At 58.4% G+C, this 18598-nt stretch overlaps 2 protein-coding genes across 2 annotated transcripts in view; one reads left to right on the top strand and one right to left on the bottom strand.

The window, feature by feature from the left end:
* The window catches only part of TMEM94 (transmembrane protein 94), a 48917-nt gene extending 44737 nt beyond the window's left edge, over positions 1–4180 (top strand). The window contains exons 29-33 of the mRNA XM_061455550.1: positions 300–454; positions 769–863; positions 1808–1901; positions 2143–2313; positions 3059–4180. Of these exons, the coding sequence (XP_061311534.1) occupies positions 300–454; positions 769–863; positions 1808–1901; positions 2143–2313; positions 3059–3131 (588 nt within the window). The 3' untranslated portion in view covers positions 3132–4180. The remainder of the gene's footprint in view (positions 1–299; positions 455–768; positions 864–1807; positions 1902–2142; positions 2314–3058) is intronic.
* A 2175-nt stretch (positions 4181–6355) lies between these two features.
* Positions 6356–18598, bottom strand: part of CASKIN2 (CASK interacting protein 2) — a 29691-nt gene continuing 17448 nt past the window's right edge. Inside the window, exons 2-20 of the mRNA XM_061455532.1 lie at positions 18370–18421; positions 16481–16578; positions 16233–16378; positions 16024–16119; positions 15087–15217; positions 14790–14898; positions 14572–14680; positions 14221–14315; positions 14021–14138; positions 13650–13829; positions 13142–13263; positions 12922–13003; positions 12715–12809; positions 12426–12536; positions 12244–12345; positions 11901–12039; positions 9449–11587; positions 9036–9345; positions 6356–8680 (exon numbers count right to left, since the gene is read on the bottom strand). Coding sequence (XP_061311516.1) covers positions 8584–8680; positions 9036–9345; positions 9449–11587; positions 11901–12039; positions 12244–12345; positions 12426–12536; positions 12715–12809; positions 12922–13003; positions 13142–13263; positions 13650–13829; positions 14021–14138; positions 14221–14315; positions 14572–14680; positions 14790–14898; positions 15087–15217; positions 16024–16119; positions 16233–16378; positions 16481–16578; positions 18370–18421 — 4331 coding nt within the window. The 3' untranslated portion in view covers positions 6356–8583. The remainder of the gene's footprint in view (positions 8681–9035; positions 9346–9448; positions 11588–11900; positions 12040–12243; positions 12346–12425; positions 12537–12714; positions 12810–12921; positions 13004–13141; positions 13264–13649; positions 13830–14020; positions 14139–14220; positions 14316–14571; positions 14681–14789; positions 14899–15086; positions 15218–16023; positions 16120–16232; positions 16379–16480; positions 16579–18369; positions 18422–18598) is intronic.

Below are 18598 nucleotides of genomic sequence, written 5' to 3' on the forward strand. Positions count from 1 at the left end.
TGGGGCCCTGTGCCTTCCCAGCTCACTTGGGAAGTTGATCCATGGCATGAGCCATGCTATCCAAAAGTCTGGCATGGACAGGGTTTGGAACTAGATGATCTTAAGGTCCTTTCCAACCCTAACTATTCTATGATTCTATGACAGAAAGGGAATCCCGTAGCACCAGTGTGCCCACAGGGCAGCATCTCACCTGTACTACAGCTTGTCTTTTGCAGCCACTGGTCCCCTGATGGCTCTTGCAGGGGAGGTTGGGCCATTGGCATGCCCACATCATCCTCCTGCCTCTGCCTTATTCACAGACTCAGCACTACTTCCTGTTCTGCTTCCTGCTGAAATTCAGCCTGACCATCTGCTCCTGCCTCATCTGCTTCGGGTTCACCCTGCATGAGTCCTGCAGAGGGGTGAACACTACCAGCCTCAATCTCACAGCCTGCTCCTCCATCATGCTGCACAGGTGAGAACCAAGCCTGGCACACACCTCCCTCACCCCGCAGGGCCTGTTGCTCTTGCCCTTCCCAGGAAGGACTGATTCCCCTCTAACAAGCTTCAGACTCCTGCATGACCCAGCTATAATGACTATAGGGAGGATGGGGTGCTTTCCCCATAGCCTTGGTAACTGCGTCTTTGCTCACTGTTGCCTCCTGGTACAAGGACAGCCTGACTCCAAGCTCACTCTTAGTTCTCTCAGGAGGGACGTGGCCCTGGTGGGCACAGGTCAGACAGTAAGTCCCCACTGTTGACATCTTCCTGTATCCTCTCATTTGCTAGCAATGCTGATGGTGCTCCTGACTGGTTTGGGACATTTTCCAATGCTCTTCTTGTAGCCCAGAAGCTCACAGCTGGTCTGGTTGTCTTACACACAGGTAAATCTCTGTTCCCCAACCCCCATTACCCACTCTGGGGGGTAACTTGTCCCCTATACCAGAGTACAAGGTCCCTGCTAGAAGCAGACATTGATTGCAGTGGTCTCTCAGCACAGCCATAAAGCCCTTGTCTTACTAAACATTGCCCTCACAGGTAGGGCAGCACCTTCAGAGCTAATTCTGCTTCTTACCAGCCTGATGAAGCGCTGACTCCTTCTCAGTTTCACCAGAAGAGCAGCATCCCTCTGCTGGAAGCCTTTTTAAACCCTGAGGAGGGGTGGGAGCCAGCTCCTGACTGACCCTCACCACCTGCACAGCATTGCCTGGCAGAGAAGGTCCAGCTGATCTCTGAATACCTTAAAGGGTCTCTGCTCCCTTTCCACCACGTCACAGGATGTTGTGCCCTGGTGCCTGGCAGAGCACTGCTGTGCAGGTTGTCCAGGCCAACAGAAACACTTCCTGGTTTGGGAGGCAGCCTTACTTTAGAGAACTGTAGTGTGCATGACTGTTAATGTCCTTCAGACCACTGAGGCAGGTGGGAAATACTGTTTGGAAGATCCCAAGCAAAAGCTGAGCAAATGCTCTTGGGTTCTGGCTAAATACCCATCTCTGGGCTGGAGCTTTCTGCTGGTGCAGGCCTGCGGTGACCCAAAAACAAGGGCACATCCCATGCTCCCTCGTTGCGGTCCTTTGCCTGATCTTTCATGGCATCCAGGCTGCAAACCAACCTTGGCACCCCCATAGTGAGTGATCCCTGTGCAGTACTACTGCTGCACTCCTCCCACCCTGCATATCTTGGAATTGCTGTGGGGAGTCTGCTCTGAAAGGACCTTGAATGAACGGTTGGTTTCAGGGACATAAACCCCTTTGAGTTTATAGCTGTTGGTGTATATTGTAAAGTACGTGTGTGATGCTAAATAACCCCCTTCCCTCTGTCCCTGTAGTGTTCATATCCATCACCCACGTCCATCGCACCAAGCCATTGTGGAAGAAGAGCCCCCTCTCCAACCGGTGGTGGACGCTCACTGTGGCTGTTGTGTGAGTATCCCCAGGCCCTGTTGGGGCACTCCAGGGTGCTGGAGGAGGGAGGGCTCTAGATCTGCTCCAGCACCAGTTTGCTGGTGCTGAGGAAAATGACTGTACATGGCAATTGTTCTGCACTGAATTGGTGAACTGTTGTGAACTAGGGAGTGTTACATCTGGGCCTGAAGCTCGATGTGCAGGTCCTGGGAGGGCTGTTAGCTCTGCTGAGATGTGCTGTGTCTCTTTATGATCTTAGATTGCTTGGGCAAGTGGCACAGACTGTGCTGGACCTGAAACTCTGGGAAAACCTCAGTTCTTCATTGACCTTTAACCATGTCTCCATCTCACCGGTCTCATGGCTCTTGGGTTTTCTTTCTTTGGTCCTTGTGGTTATCATCAACGAGATAGTCAAGCTGCATGAAATCAGGTATGGGGATAGTAGGGAAGATGGGGAGAAAGGATTGGCACCTCACTCCAGCCTGGCCTTGAGCTGCAGAGAAATGCTGCACAGGGAAGAGGGTGGGGAATGAAAAGGAAAAGATGATTGCATTGTGTAAATCACCTGGCCATTGTGTGCAAGCTCCTGTTCCACCTCTCGGGGAGGAAAGAGGGTCAGGGAGGGGCAGTGGCAGTGATTGGGAGCAGGAAGAGAGACCAGAATCTCCTTATCTCAAACCAATGAGAGGGACACAGCCAAGGTCTGTGGAATACCGGTGTGGAACTGGAGAGGGCTGTTCTCTCCATCTCGTCCCACGAGGACAGAGAGGCATTGAATCACAGCAGAGGAAATACGTCCTCACACAGTGCCTGGACTGTGGGACTCATTTTCACAGGAAGAGACTGAAGCCAAGAATTAGGAGCAGGCAAAGCGACCGGTTGTTCTTCCTAGCACAGGGAGCAGCAGAGCTGGGAGTTAACACTAATGAGCATTGAGTCAGGAAATGGGTTGGTGAGGAAAAACAGTGGGGATTGAGAGAACCCTGATGGGGACAGAGCTGCTCTCTCTGTTCCTGGGAAGGCTTTTTAGACCTTTCTCTGCTTTCCCTGGAGATGGGACTTGGCTGGATGGGGTAGGACCGAGATGGGTTGCTCTCTGGATTCAGTTCCTTTCTTATGGTCCTACAGGGCCCAAGTCCATATGCTGACTCCTTTCTTTCTTCTGCCTTCTCCAGGGTCCGGGTCCGCTACCAGAAGAGGCAGAAATTGCAGTTTGAAACAAAGCTGGGGATGAATTCTCCATTTTAACCCCTCTGAGCTCGAGTTCTCTGGAGCCAGGGCCACACAGCCACAGCCTGCACTGAGAGTGGCTGCTCCAAAGGCTCGGGGAGCTTTCCCTCACACGTGCAAACCAGACAGCTCCCTGCCAAACTACATCAGCACCTTCCAGGGGTCCCAGGCAGGGCACTGCTAGCAGGATCCCCCAGGTATGCAGCCCTTCCCCAGCCTGCTTGGGCGCTCCCAAGGGAGCCTGCAAGCTCCAGTGGCTGTTAAGGCTGCTCTTCCTTTATTTATTTATTACTAGAGGTTTCTGTTAGTAGCATGGTGATGCTGAAATGAAGTGACTCCTTCCTTCTGTGTGAGCAGATGGGTTTCTTGGAGCTGGCAGGGGAATCTGGGGCCAGCATAGGGCTGCTGAAGCAAGAGATCTCTATTGAAACCCATTTTGGTTTCTCATATCCGCGTGCTCTCCTGGATGATGTGTATGCATGTCCTCACCCACCTCCCTGTGTCCTGGGGCAAAGGAGCCCTCTCTCTTGCAGCTCCAGGGGTGCTGGGTGCCAGGTGAGGCCTGGAGCTCACATTCCCAACGGGACACGGGGAAGGGTCTCTGGCAGGGTGCTGGGAAAGCCTCTGCCATGGCCAGGCTGTGCCAGGCCTGCCCTCTAGCGTTGTTGCTGTAGCCATATGCCGGCTGCTGAGTGCTTCAAGGCAGGGCTTTAGGAAAAGCTGTCCACGTTTGACCCTAGTGATCTGGTGCAGAGGGAGGCTGAGGGCAGCTCTGCCGGCCTGCAGGGGGGCAGCATGGCTCAGCTTCCTCCAGCCTTGTTGAACCAGCTCTTACCTGCTTTAGCAAGGCCCAGAGCAGTTTACAAGCATGATCCTTCTCGTGATTCACAGTGCTGGTTTGCTTCAGTAAAATGCCTGCTTGAGAAGGCCACAGCTAGAGAGAAAACCTGAGCCCTGCCTATCCTGCCATGGAGGGAGGGCAATGTCTTTCCAGGCAGGATACCTGCATCTAGCAGTTGTGGCTAACGTGGAGCTGGTGGACACCCTCTTTCCCAGTTCTGGCACTGTGCTACATCCCCTGCTTGCTCTTCAAGGCACAGGGAAACATCCCTCATCATATCTTTCTGTGATAGGGGTTGGAGGTCTCCCCCTCCATGCTGCTGCCCTCAGACCTGTTCCCTGTTTTTCTGGAGGTCTGTTCTTCATTTCACTGGGAGAAGCCTGTTCCTGAGGGCTGCTGCAAACCATGGTTTGCCCCAGCATGGCACACATGCTCTTGAACTCTGGCCAGACCCCAGTTACACTGGGAACACTGGTGCCATTGTGGTTTGACAGTTGAGGGCCACACAGGAGCACACAGATTTGGCTACCAGACTTGTTTCAGCCCATGGAGATACTGTCTTCCTAGTGCTAAAAACTGTCTAAAGCTGGTAGATCCTGGCACTGGTTTTGCTCCCACTATTAACACTACAGTCTAAAGCTGATACTTCTCCTTTTTGGCTAACAAATGGATGCTGGTTCTTCCCTGGCAGGCAGGGAGCTGACTGGGATCCCCCAGACTCTGCCCTGCTGCTCCACTCCGTCTTCCGTACATTTCAGCATAACCAGAGAGCATGCACACTACTGTGTGTCTCTAAGCAATACCCTTCTCCCTGCTGGGGGTCTGGTAGGAGAGCAAAGGGGGTACAGCCAGCCTCTGAGCTCTGGGGACATGAAGGATGCTGGAGGAGGCTATTGGGGTGTTGAGAGGATTGGACCCTGTTCCTGTGGTTGGAGAGAGGATGTTTAGGTTCCATGCTGCTGGCAGGGCTGGGATAGGGAGCCAGCAGCTCATGCTTCCATGCTGCTCTCCTGCAGTGCAGCAGCACCAGGCCACCCCTGCTTGCAGGGGGGTTCTGCTCAGCTCTGCCAGCCAGGCTGAACTCTGCCTTCACTCCTCTGGGGACTGCAGAGCTCCTGGCTAGGGAGAACAAGCTGTATCGTTCTCAGGCTCACTGAACTCACTGAACACCAGTTCCAGATCTGCTACCCTGGCACCTGAGACATCAGCTTTGCTCCCCTATGCCAGGCTCAGCTCAGATACAGTCTCCTCTATGGCCAGGCTGAGCTGGAGCCAGAGCCACCACGAAGCTGCTCCCTGCAGAACAACCCCTCCAAACCCTTAGCTCTTGCCCTGTGCCACTGTTGTAGGTGATAACAGGCAGCAGATACCGGTGCTTCCTCCTGCCTACACCTTCTTCTAGGGGAGGCACCTCCATGCTTTCCTTCTCTGGGTGATCACAGATGTTTTCCTGCACCCTCCTTCCCGTTAGACTTGGAGGGAGCCAAGGCCTATGAATGAAGCCTTTTGGATGCAATTGCCAATGCCCCCCTTCCCTCCACCACTGAGGTACCCGAGGGTCAGGGTACGCAGCTTCAGAAGTTTCCTACATCAAAATGTTTTTAAATGGTGTATATTTTATATTAAAATTTTTGGGATGTATGTACAAATATTTGATTTGTATTAAAACTTGTAAATTGTATTCAAAAAAAAACAGGCAAGAAACTCAGACCCACACACATCCAGTGTATGAATGGCAATAAATGAGTGAGCTGGATAACACACACAGTGAGAGTGGGAATGAGTTTGCACCCAGCAAAGCAAGGAGGTAGAAGTGTGTATGACTGCTCTGAATTACCTGTTGTAGGGACACGGCCTGAGGGAGCTGGATGCTCCTGGGACCTGATCCTGGCACTTTCTGCTCAGCTTCAGGCAAATCTGTCCAGCTCTGAATGCCTCTTCCTGCAGAGTAACACTCACTTACCTCATGGTCTCCTGGATCCCAGGCACTGCTTTGGCTGGTGGCACCGTGTGAAGCCCTCTGGATGGAAGGTTGGGATGAGCTGGAACAGGCACTGGGAGCACCAGAGAACAGCGGTGTGGTGAGATGGGGCAGCCTGGGCTTCTTGTTCCTGAGCAAAGCAGGACCTGGTGGCACTGTGGCTTACTCCTTGGGTGCCTGAGGCTTCAGATGTGCCCAGAGCAGGGCAGGGGAAGGTCATGTTGGTCCCTGCACTCTCACCATGGTGGTAAGACCCCAGCTGAACACTAACCTTGCTGGAGGTAGCAGTGGGACTCTCACCAGGGGAGCTTATCAGAGGAAACCCCAGTCTTAAGGTCTCCAAGGTCAGGATGAAGCTGATCCTCAATGAACTTCAGAGTAGGTGCGATTTGACATGAAGGACACACAACTAGGCAGAGCTATCAAAAGGGTAAAATATGCCCCACTGTTTAATAGCATTTAATCTTACTGCATGTTAGTGGAAAACAAAACACATGATTAACACAAACAGAGCAGATGGTTTAGAATCTGTTGTCAGTCTGGTGATTACACGGGCTATTTTTTCCCCTCACTGCCTTGCTGCACGGAGCAGCTGGGGTCAGTTAGTCCCACTTGCAGTGTACATAACTTACACACCATACAGTAGCTTCAAAATAGAGATCTAGAGCTTCAAAAATAGGCATTCTTCTGCAAAAATCAAATGGTTCAATTCCCTTATTGACAACGAGAGCAGCGTGGTGCTGCCCTCAGGTGGCTCAGACAGCGACAGCTCCACGCCAGTGTCCTCATCCCTGACCCTAGAGTCCAAGGCTTGCAGTTCTGGTTAGTAAATATATAGAATAAATCACATTTAAAATATATACATTGGCCTTTAGAAAAAAACCCACGAACATTTACAGTTTATCAACACTGGGAAAAGAAAGAACTGGGCTTGTCCCAGGTTGACTCGAGTAAAAATCAGTTTCAAAAGGTTTCCACAAACCTTCTCATAAAGTGCCACTGGTTGTAGCTATTTACAACCAGTCGGGTCTGTGGTGTAGCACTCGCCTGTCACATACGGGCATTTAAATACATCAGTCAGAGCAACCAGCTAGCCAGGAGAGAGCGGTCTCATCCGCCTCCAACTGACCTCAAGTCCCAGCCAAAGAGAGGGTTTCTGTTTTTCCAAAGGGAATATTTTGTCCTTGCTCCTGCTTTCCAGCAGTTAAACCCCTCAGGAATGTCCAGGCAGGCTCTGCTCTCTGCAAGGGGACAAGGGGCTGCACAGTTCCAATGCAGTCTCGACTCCCAAAAGGACTGGGAAGCAACTGCCTCTTGAGCCACCTTCTCCCATTCCAGTTTGGTTTTGTGTCAGTGATCATTTTAAAAGAAGGGGGATATGTAGATTATTCTTTTCCCTTTGTCAGGAATTTCTGTAGCAAATGGCACTTGAGTACAATCTTAGCTTCCCTTGTGGTGCTCGGATGCTTTCACTTGCTTGGCATGCCGAGCGCAAGCCAAGTTCAGGGCTCTTGGACATATTTAGACATGCACTACTGAACAGATCCCGCTGGAGAAATCCATCTTCCAGCGATGCCGCCGTTCCTCCTGCTTGGATGCGGGGAGCTACTGCTGCTGCTCCCTGACCACATCCAGCCTGCACACACGGTAGCTGCTGCTGAGCTGAATGCACCCGGTGCCTGTGGGGTCACCCCTCCTGCTGCAAGGAAGCGTCCCAAACGCTGCTCCTGTTCAACAATGCTCCCAGTGGAGTTAGTGCCAGCAGGGAGGGGAGTGGGAAAAGGGACCGATTTCTCCCCAAATAAGGGATAGAGAGGGGAAAAAAACGGGGAAAAAAAGCACTAACCGCGCTGCTACTTCCCCCTGGGAGCACCAGGCTGCTGGTTTCATAGGCACAGTGTCTGCAGAGGGCAGCTCCCTTTAGCAGCATGATCCCAAAGCACAAGCCTTCGGCGCTGCCATCACCATCCTCCTCTCTCTGGGCAAGGGGCAGCCAGAACTCCCCGTCCGGCAGGGCCGTGGCGGAGCATCCACTGCTTCCCATGCTCGAGGGCTGCGAGGGTCCCGCAGGAGGGATTTCCATCCCCTTGGATTACACGCTGCCTGACGCTGATGCGTTTGGAAAAGCAGCAAAGCAGAAAAGGTTCCTTCTCGCTCTGCGAGCTGCCAAACTGCGACAAACCCCGTCTCCTTTGAGCTGCTGTCAGGCCCTGCCGGGGTGGGATCTGCTCAGGGAACAGCCAGCCCAGTGCCGGCTGCCCGGGGAGGTTTCTCCTCTGACACATTGTTGGCAGGGGATAAATAATAAGAGGCAGGACTCAACAATGCAGCAGGGAAACAGAAAGGTCCCTTGTGGAGGCTCCTCGGCTTCTCCGTGGCCTCCAGGACCTCCCTGCGCAGCCCCCCGGGGCTCTCCTCCCGTTGCCAGTCTGGTGGGAAATGCCTGACCCCCTCGGAAGCGAGCCCGCAGCCGCGCTGGCACGTGTGATACGGAGCCAGGGGCGAGCAAGGAGGGGCAGCAGCGTTCCCAGCGCGGGGCAAAGTGTGGGGATGAGGCGGCTGGAGAGACCTGGAGGCACCTCAGTGCTGGATCTGCTCTTCCCCATCACAAGGGAGCGGCCGGAGGGAGGGAGGGGAAGGAGGGAGCCTCAGTCCAGCATCGCATCCAGCTGGTCGGCCAGGTCATCAAACATGTTGCTGATGTCTTCCAGGATGTTCTTGGCTGAGTGCACGGCCCCGGGGTGGCTGGGGAGGAAAGGGAGAGAGATCAAAACACAGCCCAAAGGCTTTGAGTGCTGATGGGGAAGGGTTGACCACGCTGGACCTGATGGTACATCCCTTGCACATGTACATCCCTTCACCTGCCATCCCCAGGGACTTCCCATGGACCCGATGGTACATCCCTTGTACACGTACATCCCTTCACCTGCCACCATCAGGGAATTCCCATGGACCCGATGGTACATCCCTTCACCTGCCATCCCCAGGGACTTCACATGGACCCGATGTTACATCCCTTGTACAGGTACATCCCTTCACCTTGCCCTCACTGGGAGCTTCCCAATCCCCCTCGAGGGCCCATCCCCAGCATCTCCCTCACCTCTCCACCTCCTCCTTTGTGATCTTCTTCTCTGCCGCCTGCACCGCAGAAGCCAGGGTGCAGTTGGTCTGCTCCAGCCGCTGGTGCGCCAGCTGCCCCGGGGCTGATGCCGATGGCTTCACCGACACCTTGCTGCCCGCCTCCAGTGCCCCGGCACCGGCCAGGGACCCGATCACATCCGGCACCGCCTCAGTGCCCGCCCAAGGAGCCACGGCGTGGCGGGAGGGCTGCAGGACCTGCTGGTAGATAGTCTTGGGCCCGGAGAACACGAGCTTGGTGGATGCTACTGAGGTGTGCTTGGCGGGGACATCTGCAAAGGAAGGGGACCCATGGCGTACAATGGCACGCATCCTCCTCACCTCCTGTACCAACCCAGGAGGAAGCATCCTGTCCCACTCCCACCTCTCACATACCTGAAGCAGGCGTCCTCACCACAGCAGTGCCGAGCAGCTCCGTGGGGCTGGGGGCTTTGGTGGGGCTCGGTGCCTTCTTGATCCCCTTCTCCAGAGACAAGATGCTTTTCTCTATCTCGGCAATCCTGAACTCCACGCTGTCATCATCAAACGCATCCCCAGCCAGCCCAGCCTGCGGTGCCGGCGCGGCGGGACCGGCGATGCTCACTGCCTGCGCCTGGGCGTACTGGGGCATACTGGGGCTGGTGGGTGCCTCGGCCTGCCCGGCCATGCTGAACGCCTTCAGCACCGCCTGCAGCGGCTCCCGCTCCCGGAACCGGGGCCGGCGCTTCACTGTGTCCGACTCGGTGAGGTTGAACTCCAGCACCGGCGGCTCCTTGGTGACAGTGGGGGCCACCACCGGCTCCTTCCCAGTGGAGCAGGGGGGCTCTGCTGGCTGGGAGCTCAGCTCTGTGTCCAGCACGGCTGCATCAGCCTTGGGGTGCCCGGTGGGCTTTGGCCGCTGTTTGATGGTCAAGTTGCCTTCCTCTGCAAAGGGGATGCACTCGCTGGAGCTGTTCTGGGAGGATGAGGAGGACACCTCTGGCTTGGTCTCCTCCTCCGTGTCTGAGCAGGCATCCTCCCGCCCTCCCTGTGCGACCACCTCTGTCATGGGAGCGCTGGGCTCGCTGAATGTCCGTCTCCGTGGCTTGCCGCTCTCAAAGGGGTCCCTGCCAGCATCGGAAAGCACGGTGCTGCTGCTGTCACCGCCGTTATAGGGCTCGCCATCCACATCTCCCCTGGGGACGCAGTCCTGAGCCACATGCAGCGGCTTTGGGGCCAGGAGGGGCTTGGGCGGACTTGGTGTCCCCTCCAGCGCAGCCGCCAGGCTCTTCACTGTCCTGCTGCGGCCGCTGTCACCCGCATCGGGCACGGCCTGGGGGTCTGTGGGCTGCCGCTGGGGCTCGGGGGGCTGCTCGCTGTCTGCGAGGGCGCTGGACACGGAGCTGAGGCGCTTGGGAGGCGGCGGGGGGGGACCCTTGCGCTTGGCCCGGATGGCGAAGGACTGGCTGCGGGTCACCTTGGTCTCTGCCTGCACACAGGAACGGGGCATCTGGCTGCGCCCCGGCCGCCGCGTCAGGGTGGCGTAGGAGCCCAGCGTGCTGGTGGGAGCCCCGTCCTCCTCCTCGTGCTCCCCGTCCGACAGCGCGTAGCGGTTCAGGCTGTGCGAGCGCTTCTTGTGCTTGAAGCCTTCGCCCCCGTTGTGCCGCTCCCCGTGCGGCCAAGCACCGGGGGCTGCCCCTGCGGTGGGACACGTGGAGGGCGGCTCCGTGGGGCCGCACTGGCTGTGCAGGTAGGAGAAGGCTTTTTGGGCTGAGGTCTGCAGGCTGCTCTTCTGTCCCGAGGAGAAGGGATGCACCAGGGTCTTGGGCTGCTCCGCTCCAAGGAGGGAAGGGACCGTTGGGGACTTCAATGAGACGTGGGGGTACATGAAGACATACGGGGCTGCCGCCTTGCTGGGTGTCTGGGGAGGAGTACAAGGGGTGACCGCCGGTGTCCCGCTGCCTTTCTGAGCCGCCGGGCGGGTGTACTGCTCCGTGCCCTCGGGCAGGTTCCTCTCCTTGAGCGGGCTGCCCCCGCCACCATTGGCAAAGCCATTGAGCCCCTCGGGGGAGACGAGCTTCCCATAGGGCTCAGGACCGGGCAGCCCCGGCAGGCTGGCCGGGCTCTCCTTGCTGCGGGGGGGTGTGCAGGACTGCCCGCTGCTGCTGCTGCTGCTCTCGCCGCTGCCCAGGCTCTCCTGCGAGGGGCTGGAGAGGTGCCGGGACAGGACGTGGTCCTGCGAGTGCCCCGAGCCCCGCGAGCGCACCCCGATGCTCTCCTGGCTCCGGGACATGCCCTGGCTGCTCTTGATGCCGAGGGTGTCGTGGCAGCTGTTGGACATGGCTGTCTGCAGCTCGTAGCTGAGCTCACTGTCCTGGAACGTCGTCATTCTGGGGGTGTGCGGGGACTGGCACTCGCCGTTCTCCAGTGACTCGATGGTGACGATGTCCAGGGCACCGGGCACTTTGCGCCTTGCCAGGGTCGCTTCTGCTTGGTTGAGGCTTTTGCGGAGGTCTCGGAGCTTCTTGACGGCCAACATGATCTTCTTCTGGTGGCCTGCAGGAAGGTTGCAATGGGAAAGGGGTGTTGGGTCGGTTCTGGCCCCTGTGGCCTTTGTTTCCTGGCCAAGAGGTCACACCACAAACAGGGGCAAAGGCCTCCGGGTTATCCAAACACTGCCTTTGGGAGGAGACAAACTACGGCCAGTGTCTTCGTGGCTCCAGCCTGCCAAGGGAGTCCTTAGGGACAGCCAAGGACTGCCCCTTCCGAGTGCTCAGGACAGGCCTGCACCTCCCAGCCCGAGGAAGAATGGGGCGTGGGGACCTGGGTGGGAAGCTTGGCTGCCCTGGCCATGGCGGCAGGGACTCACCCAGCTTGTTGATGCCGATCTCCTGCAGATCCTCCCACGTCAGGTCCGTGACGATGGTGATGGAGTCGTAACCATTGCTCACCAGCTTTTTGTGGTACTGGGGCAGCCCGATGGCGCTGAGCCAGTCCATCAGGTCAGCCTGTGAAATAGCACAGAGATGCTGCTGTGAGCAGAGGCATGGGCAGCTCCTTCATCCATCCCTTGACCTGGAGGCTGCATTAGGGTCTAATTGCATTAACACAGCCTCTATGTACCTACAGACCCCAGTCCTGTGCTGGGGTAAAAGCGCTCCCAGACCTGGGACAAGAGGGTGCTGGACCCAAGCCCCGGCACCAGGACTCACCGGGATGTAGTTGGGCAGCCACTCAGTGATGCTGAGCTGCCCGATCTCGGTGGAGATCTTCTTCCTGTGGCCTGGCTTGGTCACCCCGATGGCGGTGAGATCCTACCGTGAGCAGAGCAGGGCAGCGGTCAGCAGTGGTACCCACTGCAGCAGCCTGGGAGGTGGGGAAGGACCCCACTTACCTCTGGGGTCATGCGGCTGATGGTGGGGACATCGTAGCCGGCGTTGAGGAAGTTGGCGGTGTAGGATTCCAGCTGGAACTCGCTCAGCCAGTTGTAAATGGCTTCTGCATCCTGGGGAGAGGACAGGGCAAAGGACAGCCCATGATGCAGGGGCTGCAAGGACCTGGGTGCTCCAGGAAAGAGCTCCTTGTGTGCTCCAGACCCATCCCCTGTGTCCCCAGTGCAGTGAGAACTGGGCTGAGACCCCCAGCTGTGGCCCTCACACCCAGCACACCAGGTCCCCAGTTACCTTCCCCTCGAGGAGCTGCTCAGGACGCAGGAACTGGTGGGAGAAGACCCTGTCTCCGGGGGGGCAGCTGCCAGGGGGCTGGTGGGTCTGGGTCCCTGGCACAGAGGAGACAGGGGAGCTGTTATGGGGGTACCTGAGCAGCGAGCAACCCCCAGGGCTGGGGGCAGAGCTGTGCCCAAGGCCCCATGGAGCTGGGACACCCCTCACCTGCTGTGGGGGTCAACTGCCCATTACGTGGCTCTGATCCCAAGTGGTGTTGCTGGAGGTCGTCACCAGTGGAGGGCAGAGGCTGGGGGAGAGGAGAGGGATGGAACAGGGAGGCCCTGTTGCACCCTCATGAGCAGAGCTGGGTCCCCAACACTGAGCACAGCTCCAACCAGTTAAGGGCTGGGGTTCCAGCCCTGGGGGAGCAGGGACTGGTGCCTACCCTGGCGTTCTCGATGAGGATGCTGGTGCTCTGCCCGTTGGTGCCCTCGGTGCTCTGGCCGCTGCCGGCGCTGCGGATGCTGCCGATGCTGCCCTCGCTGCCCACACTGTTCCTGTCTCCTGCTGCTCGGGGCATCAGGGAGCAATCAGGGTCAGGGCTCACACAGGGCACACAGGTCCCAGCAGGGACCCATGTGCCAGCACACTGATACCCCTAAAACCAGCCTCCCACGAGACCCCTGCAGCCACTGACGATGCATCGGTCCCTCCTCCCTCCCGGCACACACAACACAGACAGGGCAACCAGGGCTGGCAAGGGACACACAAATGGACACGGGGACACAGCCTGGGACACGGGGAGGGAAGGGGCTGCTCTATGGGCTCCCCTACACTCCCTTTCCGTGTGCCTGCTCCCTCTCACGTGGGAGGTGGAAGGAGAGCATCCCCCTCCGTGTCCCCCTGCGCGGGCAGGGCTGGGAAGAGGGGAAGGTCCCCGGCTGCACCCTGACCTGAGCTGTCAGGGCCCGGGGCCGTCCGGGTTAGGGTGAGGTGCCCATAGGCTGGGACGCTGGGGGCTGCCTGCTGAGGACACTCGTCGGGGAGGTGCTGCAGGCCGCCGGGGGGGGCCGGGAGCGCCGCGGGGGGGCCCTGGCGCTGGTGTGCGGGTGGCACGCGGGGCACAACCATGCCTGCAGGCAAAGACAAAACACGCGCGGTCAGAGCTCGTGCGGGAGGTGCGAGCCTCAACCCCAAACACAGCCCCTGCACCCACCCCGGTCCTTCTCTGCCCCCCACCATGGGCTGTGGGGACCTGTCCTAGGGGAGGTGCAGGGGGGGTGTCACACAGAGCGCTGTCCCTGGCTGTAGGATGGACACTGACCTGTTCTCTTGCTGATGACTTCAGCGATGGACGGGGGGAAGTACCCGACCCGATCGGTGCCTTTCTGGGAGTCGTGGATGTGCCCCTTCCATCGCCCATCTGGATGCTGCTCCAGGACCTGCCGCAGGGATGAGAGGGATGGGGTTGGTACCTGGGGGCTATGCTGGAGCAGGGGGACAGGGAGCAGGGAGCAGACTCACTGTGATGACATCTCCTGCCCGGACATTGAGAGCGGTTGGGTCGTGGAGGTTCCAAAAGTCCTTCAAAGCTCGGACCTTCAGGATTCCTGATGCCTCTGAAGACAAGGGACAGGGGGAAGAAAGAAGGTGCCAGAGCACAGGGAGGAAAGAGAAAGAGGGGGAGAAAACAGGAGCGAGGAGAGAAGAAAACATTAATACTCGATCCCTGGTCACTGCCCATAGGGACGACTGGGGCATGTATCACACAGGACCAAGATGCTGAGGCTCACAGCCAGGCTGGTTTGGGTGCTCAGGAGGAACACTGGGAGCCCCACGGGGCAGAAGCCCCTCTCAGTGCCGGCCCCACCTCACCTCTCAGCAGCTGCTTGATGTCCTTGCTGGCGTGTGAGGTGGTGAACTGGTTCACGATGTCCAGCGCCGTCTGGTTGTAGGTGTTCCTGATGTTCACATCCACACCGCCCTGCCCACGAGGGGACGTGGTCACGGCCAGACCCCACAAGTACCACCAGACCCACGGGAGATGGAGGGGCCGAGGGGAAGGGGATGGTGGCTGCCGCCACCGCGCTCACCTCCAGCAGCAGCCGCACCACCTCGGTCTTGCCGTAGAGCGCGGCCTCGTGCAGGGCTGTGCCCGTCTTTGTCTGCTTGTTGATCTCGATCCCGGCCTTCAGCAGCTGCCTGGTGGGAAGCAGGGAGAGGGATGAAGAGCAGGACACGGGCGCCAGGGCCAGCCTGGGGACAGCCCCTTGCACCGCCGAGGCTCTGGGGATGAGGAACCGAGGTGGGTTTGGGAGGAAGCAGGACTGAAGCCGTGATGGGTTTCTGCAGGACAGGGCAGTGCCCAGGCTGGGGGGGGGGGCTGTTACCTGATGATCTCCTTGTGCCCGTTCTTGGCTGCCAAGTGCAGGGGCGTGGTGTAGTTGGGGTCAGTGGCATCCTTGGACTGCCCCTCCAGGAGGGCGACGCACAAGTGGCTGTTCAGCAGCAGCTGGGCCACCTACACAGGCCACAGATTGAACAGTGGGGTGCAGGTACCCCCACCCGCACCCTCCCAGCATGGGGCTCATCCCTGGGGCCAGCCTTCTGCTCCCCATCCCTCTGCTCCCCTCCATCTGCAGCCCCAGGGTTTGGCTGGTGCTGGCTGGTCCTTGGCATGGCCCCACTGTCATGAGAGGCCATAAAGGTCACAAGCACCAGAAATAGTCTTCCCATAATCGGGCTTTTCAGACCAAGCCCTAAAAAGCTCCAGTCTCTCCAAGCCCAGAGCAACATTCAGCGTCTCAGGGCAGCCCAGGGGCACAGAGGAGTTATTTTTACTGCCCTGTTTATAGCTGCAGACATTATAGATACTCCAAAGATGGAAATATCCCCCTGCTCCCCTCCCCAGTGGGGTATGGGACAGTCTGGCTGGATGAGCTCCAGCCCAGCCCGATGGTGTGGTGCTGCCTGGGTTGGGGTCTCCCAGAGCACAGGGTGGCCCTGTCCCCACAAGCCATGCCAGGACCCGGAGCTGGGTGCTCATGGCTTGTGGGGACCAGCCAGCAAAGCCTATCTGAGCTTAAACAGGAACCAGGAGCGAGGACTCCCCACTTCCCTCCCAGCCCCATGCTGCCCTGTGTGAGGTCAGGAAGAAAACCTGCAGCTCCCAGGTTCAGGATCCAGCCTTATCCAGGCAGATGCTGCCTGCTGGGCGCTGAGGCTTGTGGCAGAGAGAAAGCACAACCAGACCCAGTGCTTTGCTCCCATAGGAGCCAAAGAGCTCCAGAGACGTGCCCAGTGCAGGGCAGAGCCCCCAGCACTCACCTTCAGGCGCCCGAACTCGCAGGCCAGGTCCAGGGGGGTTTTCTTTGCCTTGTTGATGAGGCAGGGGTTGGACTGGTGCTGCAGCAGCATCTCCGACTGCGGCAAGCAACGTGGTACAGGAGCTCAGCATCATCCCACACTACGGGGCTCACCCCTTGCATGATGGGGTTCACCCCAGAGGGTGTGTGGGGTGCTGGGCTCTCACTTACCACCTCGTAGTGGCCGTACTGTGCCGAGAGGTGCAGCGGGATCTGCCCATCCAGCGAGGCCATGTTGACGGAGGCAGCGGCTCGCAGCAGCACCCGCACGGGCTCCACGCGCCCCTGCCACGCTGCGTAGTGCAGGGGCCGCATCCCTGCAGGAAATGGGGCTCAGCAGGGATGGATGAGGCCCCCAGCCCTGCTCAGGGTGTCCTGGGGCCATGGGGTTGTGCCAGGGGGTCGGGGTCATCCCTTACCATTGCTGTCCTTGATGTCGACGGTGGCCTGTGCCTCCAGCAGCAGCGAGATGAGGTCCAGGCTGCCGCCCAGGGCTGCGTGGTGCAGTGCTGAGAACCTGTGACACAAGGCAGGGCTCAGCCCAGCCCCATCCCCACCACGCTGTCCCTACAGCCCCTGCCTGCACAGGGACATGGGGCTGGTCACTGCCTGGTCATGGCCACATCCCTCCTGATCCCCTGCTCCCAGTGCCTCAGTTTCCCCATAGCAAAGCAGATAAATCCCTTCGTGCTGTCCAAGCCCCAGGGCTCAGCAAGGGATGCAGGGACCTTGTGCACCCCGACACCACAGCAAGAAGTGTCCCTCAGCCCCCAGACAGGCAGCATGGATAGAGATGCACCTCCTCTCTCTGCAGCACAGCCACACTGCTCACAGCACCCAGCAAACACAGCGGCACAGCAGCCACTGCTGCTCCCTTGCCATGCCAGCAGGGATGCCGGGAGCCCACGGCACACTGTGGGAGGCCGCTGGTAATGAAAGAGCCCTCTGTCTTGGGGCTGTGAAAGGGGCCTGTCTGCCCAGGGCTCCCCCTGTGCTGCCACGTGAAGGGCCAAGGCCAAGCAAAGGGTCCCTGCACCGCTGGGGATTAGCCCATGTGCTGCTCCAAGCGGTGTGAGGGGCTTCCAGGCAGAGCCAGCCTGGGAATCCAACGTGCTCAGCCCTGTGCTGGGGACACAGCTCAGCTACCATGGCTCCCTCCTCCCGATCCATGGTCCCAGAGCATCCCCACATCCCTATGGGTGATGCAGGAGGGATGCGAACCCCAGCAGGGATGCTCCTTCTTTCAGTGCAGCCACCGTGTCCCTGAGCTCTGCCTTGAAGCGAGAATGTGGGAGGTACAAAACACCCCCAGCCAACCTTGCAGGGATCCCTGTGGGGCCAGCTCTGCCCTCGAGGCAGCTCCAGCAGCCCACGTTCACCTGCCCCATCATCTCTAACCCACAAGCAAGGTGACACCAAGGACACCATCATCCGTGTGGCTCTCCCATGCACAGCTCTCACCTCCCTGCCATCCCCTTCCTGCATCCCATGTGCTGCCCATGCCCATGCCCTCTCTGATGGGGAACCCTCTGCCCTTGTTCCCATCAGCAGCCCTCCAGGAGCCCTGTGCCCTATCAGAACCAGATCATTGCTTCTATTATTACATTTTTTCCCTATTAAGCTCCATTTGCACAGTGCTATTTTCAGACAGAACCATCCTGCACATTCTCAACCCCTCACTGCCCTTCAGGGCTCATCACGGACACCCCCTCCTCCAGAGCCCTCAAACAGAAAACCTGTAGAAATTAGGTACAACAGCAGCACAGGTCAGAACTAATCCAATAAGAACACCACACTGATTTATTTTATGGCCCTTTGTGGTTTCTTTAACTCTCAGTACCCATCTTATTAAGTGCTTGGATTCTGGAAGTGATGAGCTACACAAATATGCTGTGGTCACTTGGCAACCTCAGCTTGTCCCCCTCTAACACCCCCCCAGATGAAGGGATTTTCCTCTTGGGACATTAAACACAGGCACAAGCACATGCAGGCACTGCTTCAACCAGCACTGAAGACATGGGTCACCGGCTGGACACCCTGTGATCCCTTTTCACCCTCATCCCTATGGAAGGGGACACGAAGAGCTTTATTTTGCTGGATGGATCGAGCACAGCCCTTAGTTCCAGCAGGCGCTGGCTCTGCCTCTATGGGGCTTGCCCTGGCTTTGGGATGCTGCTGTGTCCCCTGTGCCTCAGCAGCTTTCTGATACCCAGAGCTGCAGAACCGACTGGATACAGGGAAGAACAACCCCCCCCCCCCCGCCCCATGCTGGCAGCAGCACCCAGCACCCTGCCAGGGGGGCACTCACCCGTCCGCATCCTGGTAGTTCACATTGAGGCGCTTGGCAGACCCCAGGAGCTCTGCAGAGAGAAGAGGTGAAGGTGAGGGCAGGAGGCAGCCCCCAGCACCCTGTGTGACCACATCCCGCAGCCGCACCGACCTCCCGGCGCACAGAACAGCGCCTGCCCCATCCCGGCGGCCTCTGCCCTCCTCTCACTCCATCTTCACATCCACGAACCCTCAATGGGCTGACCCAG

This window comes from Pezoporus flaviventris, unplaced genomic scaffold (genome assembly GCF_033815535.1).
Source record: "Pezoporus flaviventris isolate CSIRO_AGI_PZ_B2104156 unplaced genomic scaffold, CSIRO_AGI_Pfla_v1 ptg000020l, whole genome shotgun sequence".
NCBI lineage: Eukaryota > Metazoa > Chordata > Aves > Psittaciformes > Psittacidae > Pezoporus > Pezoporus flaviventris.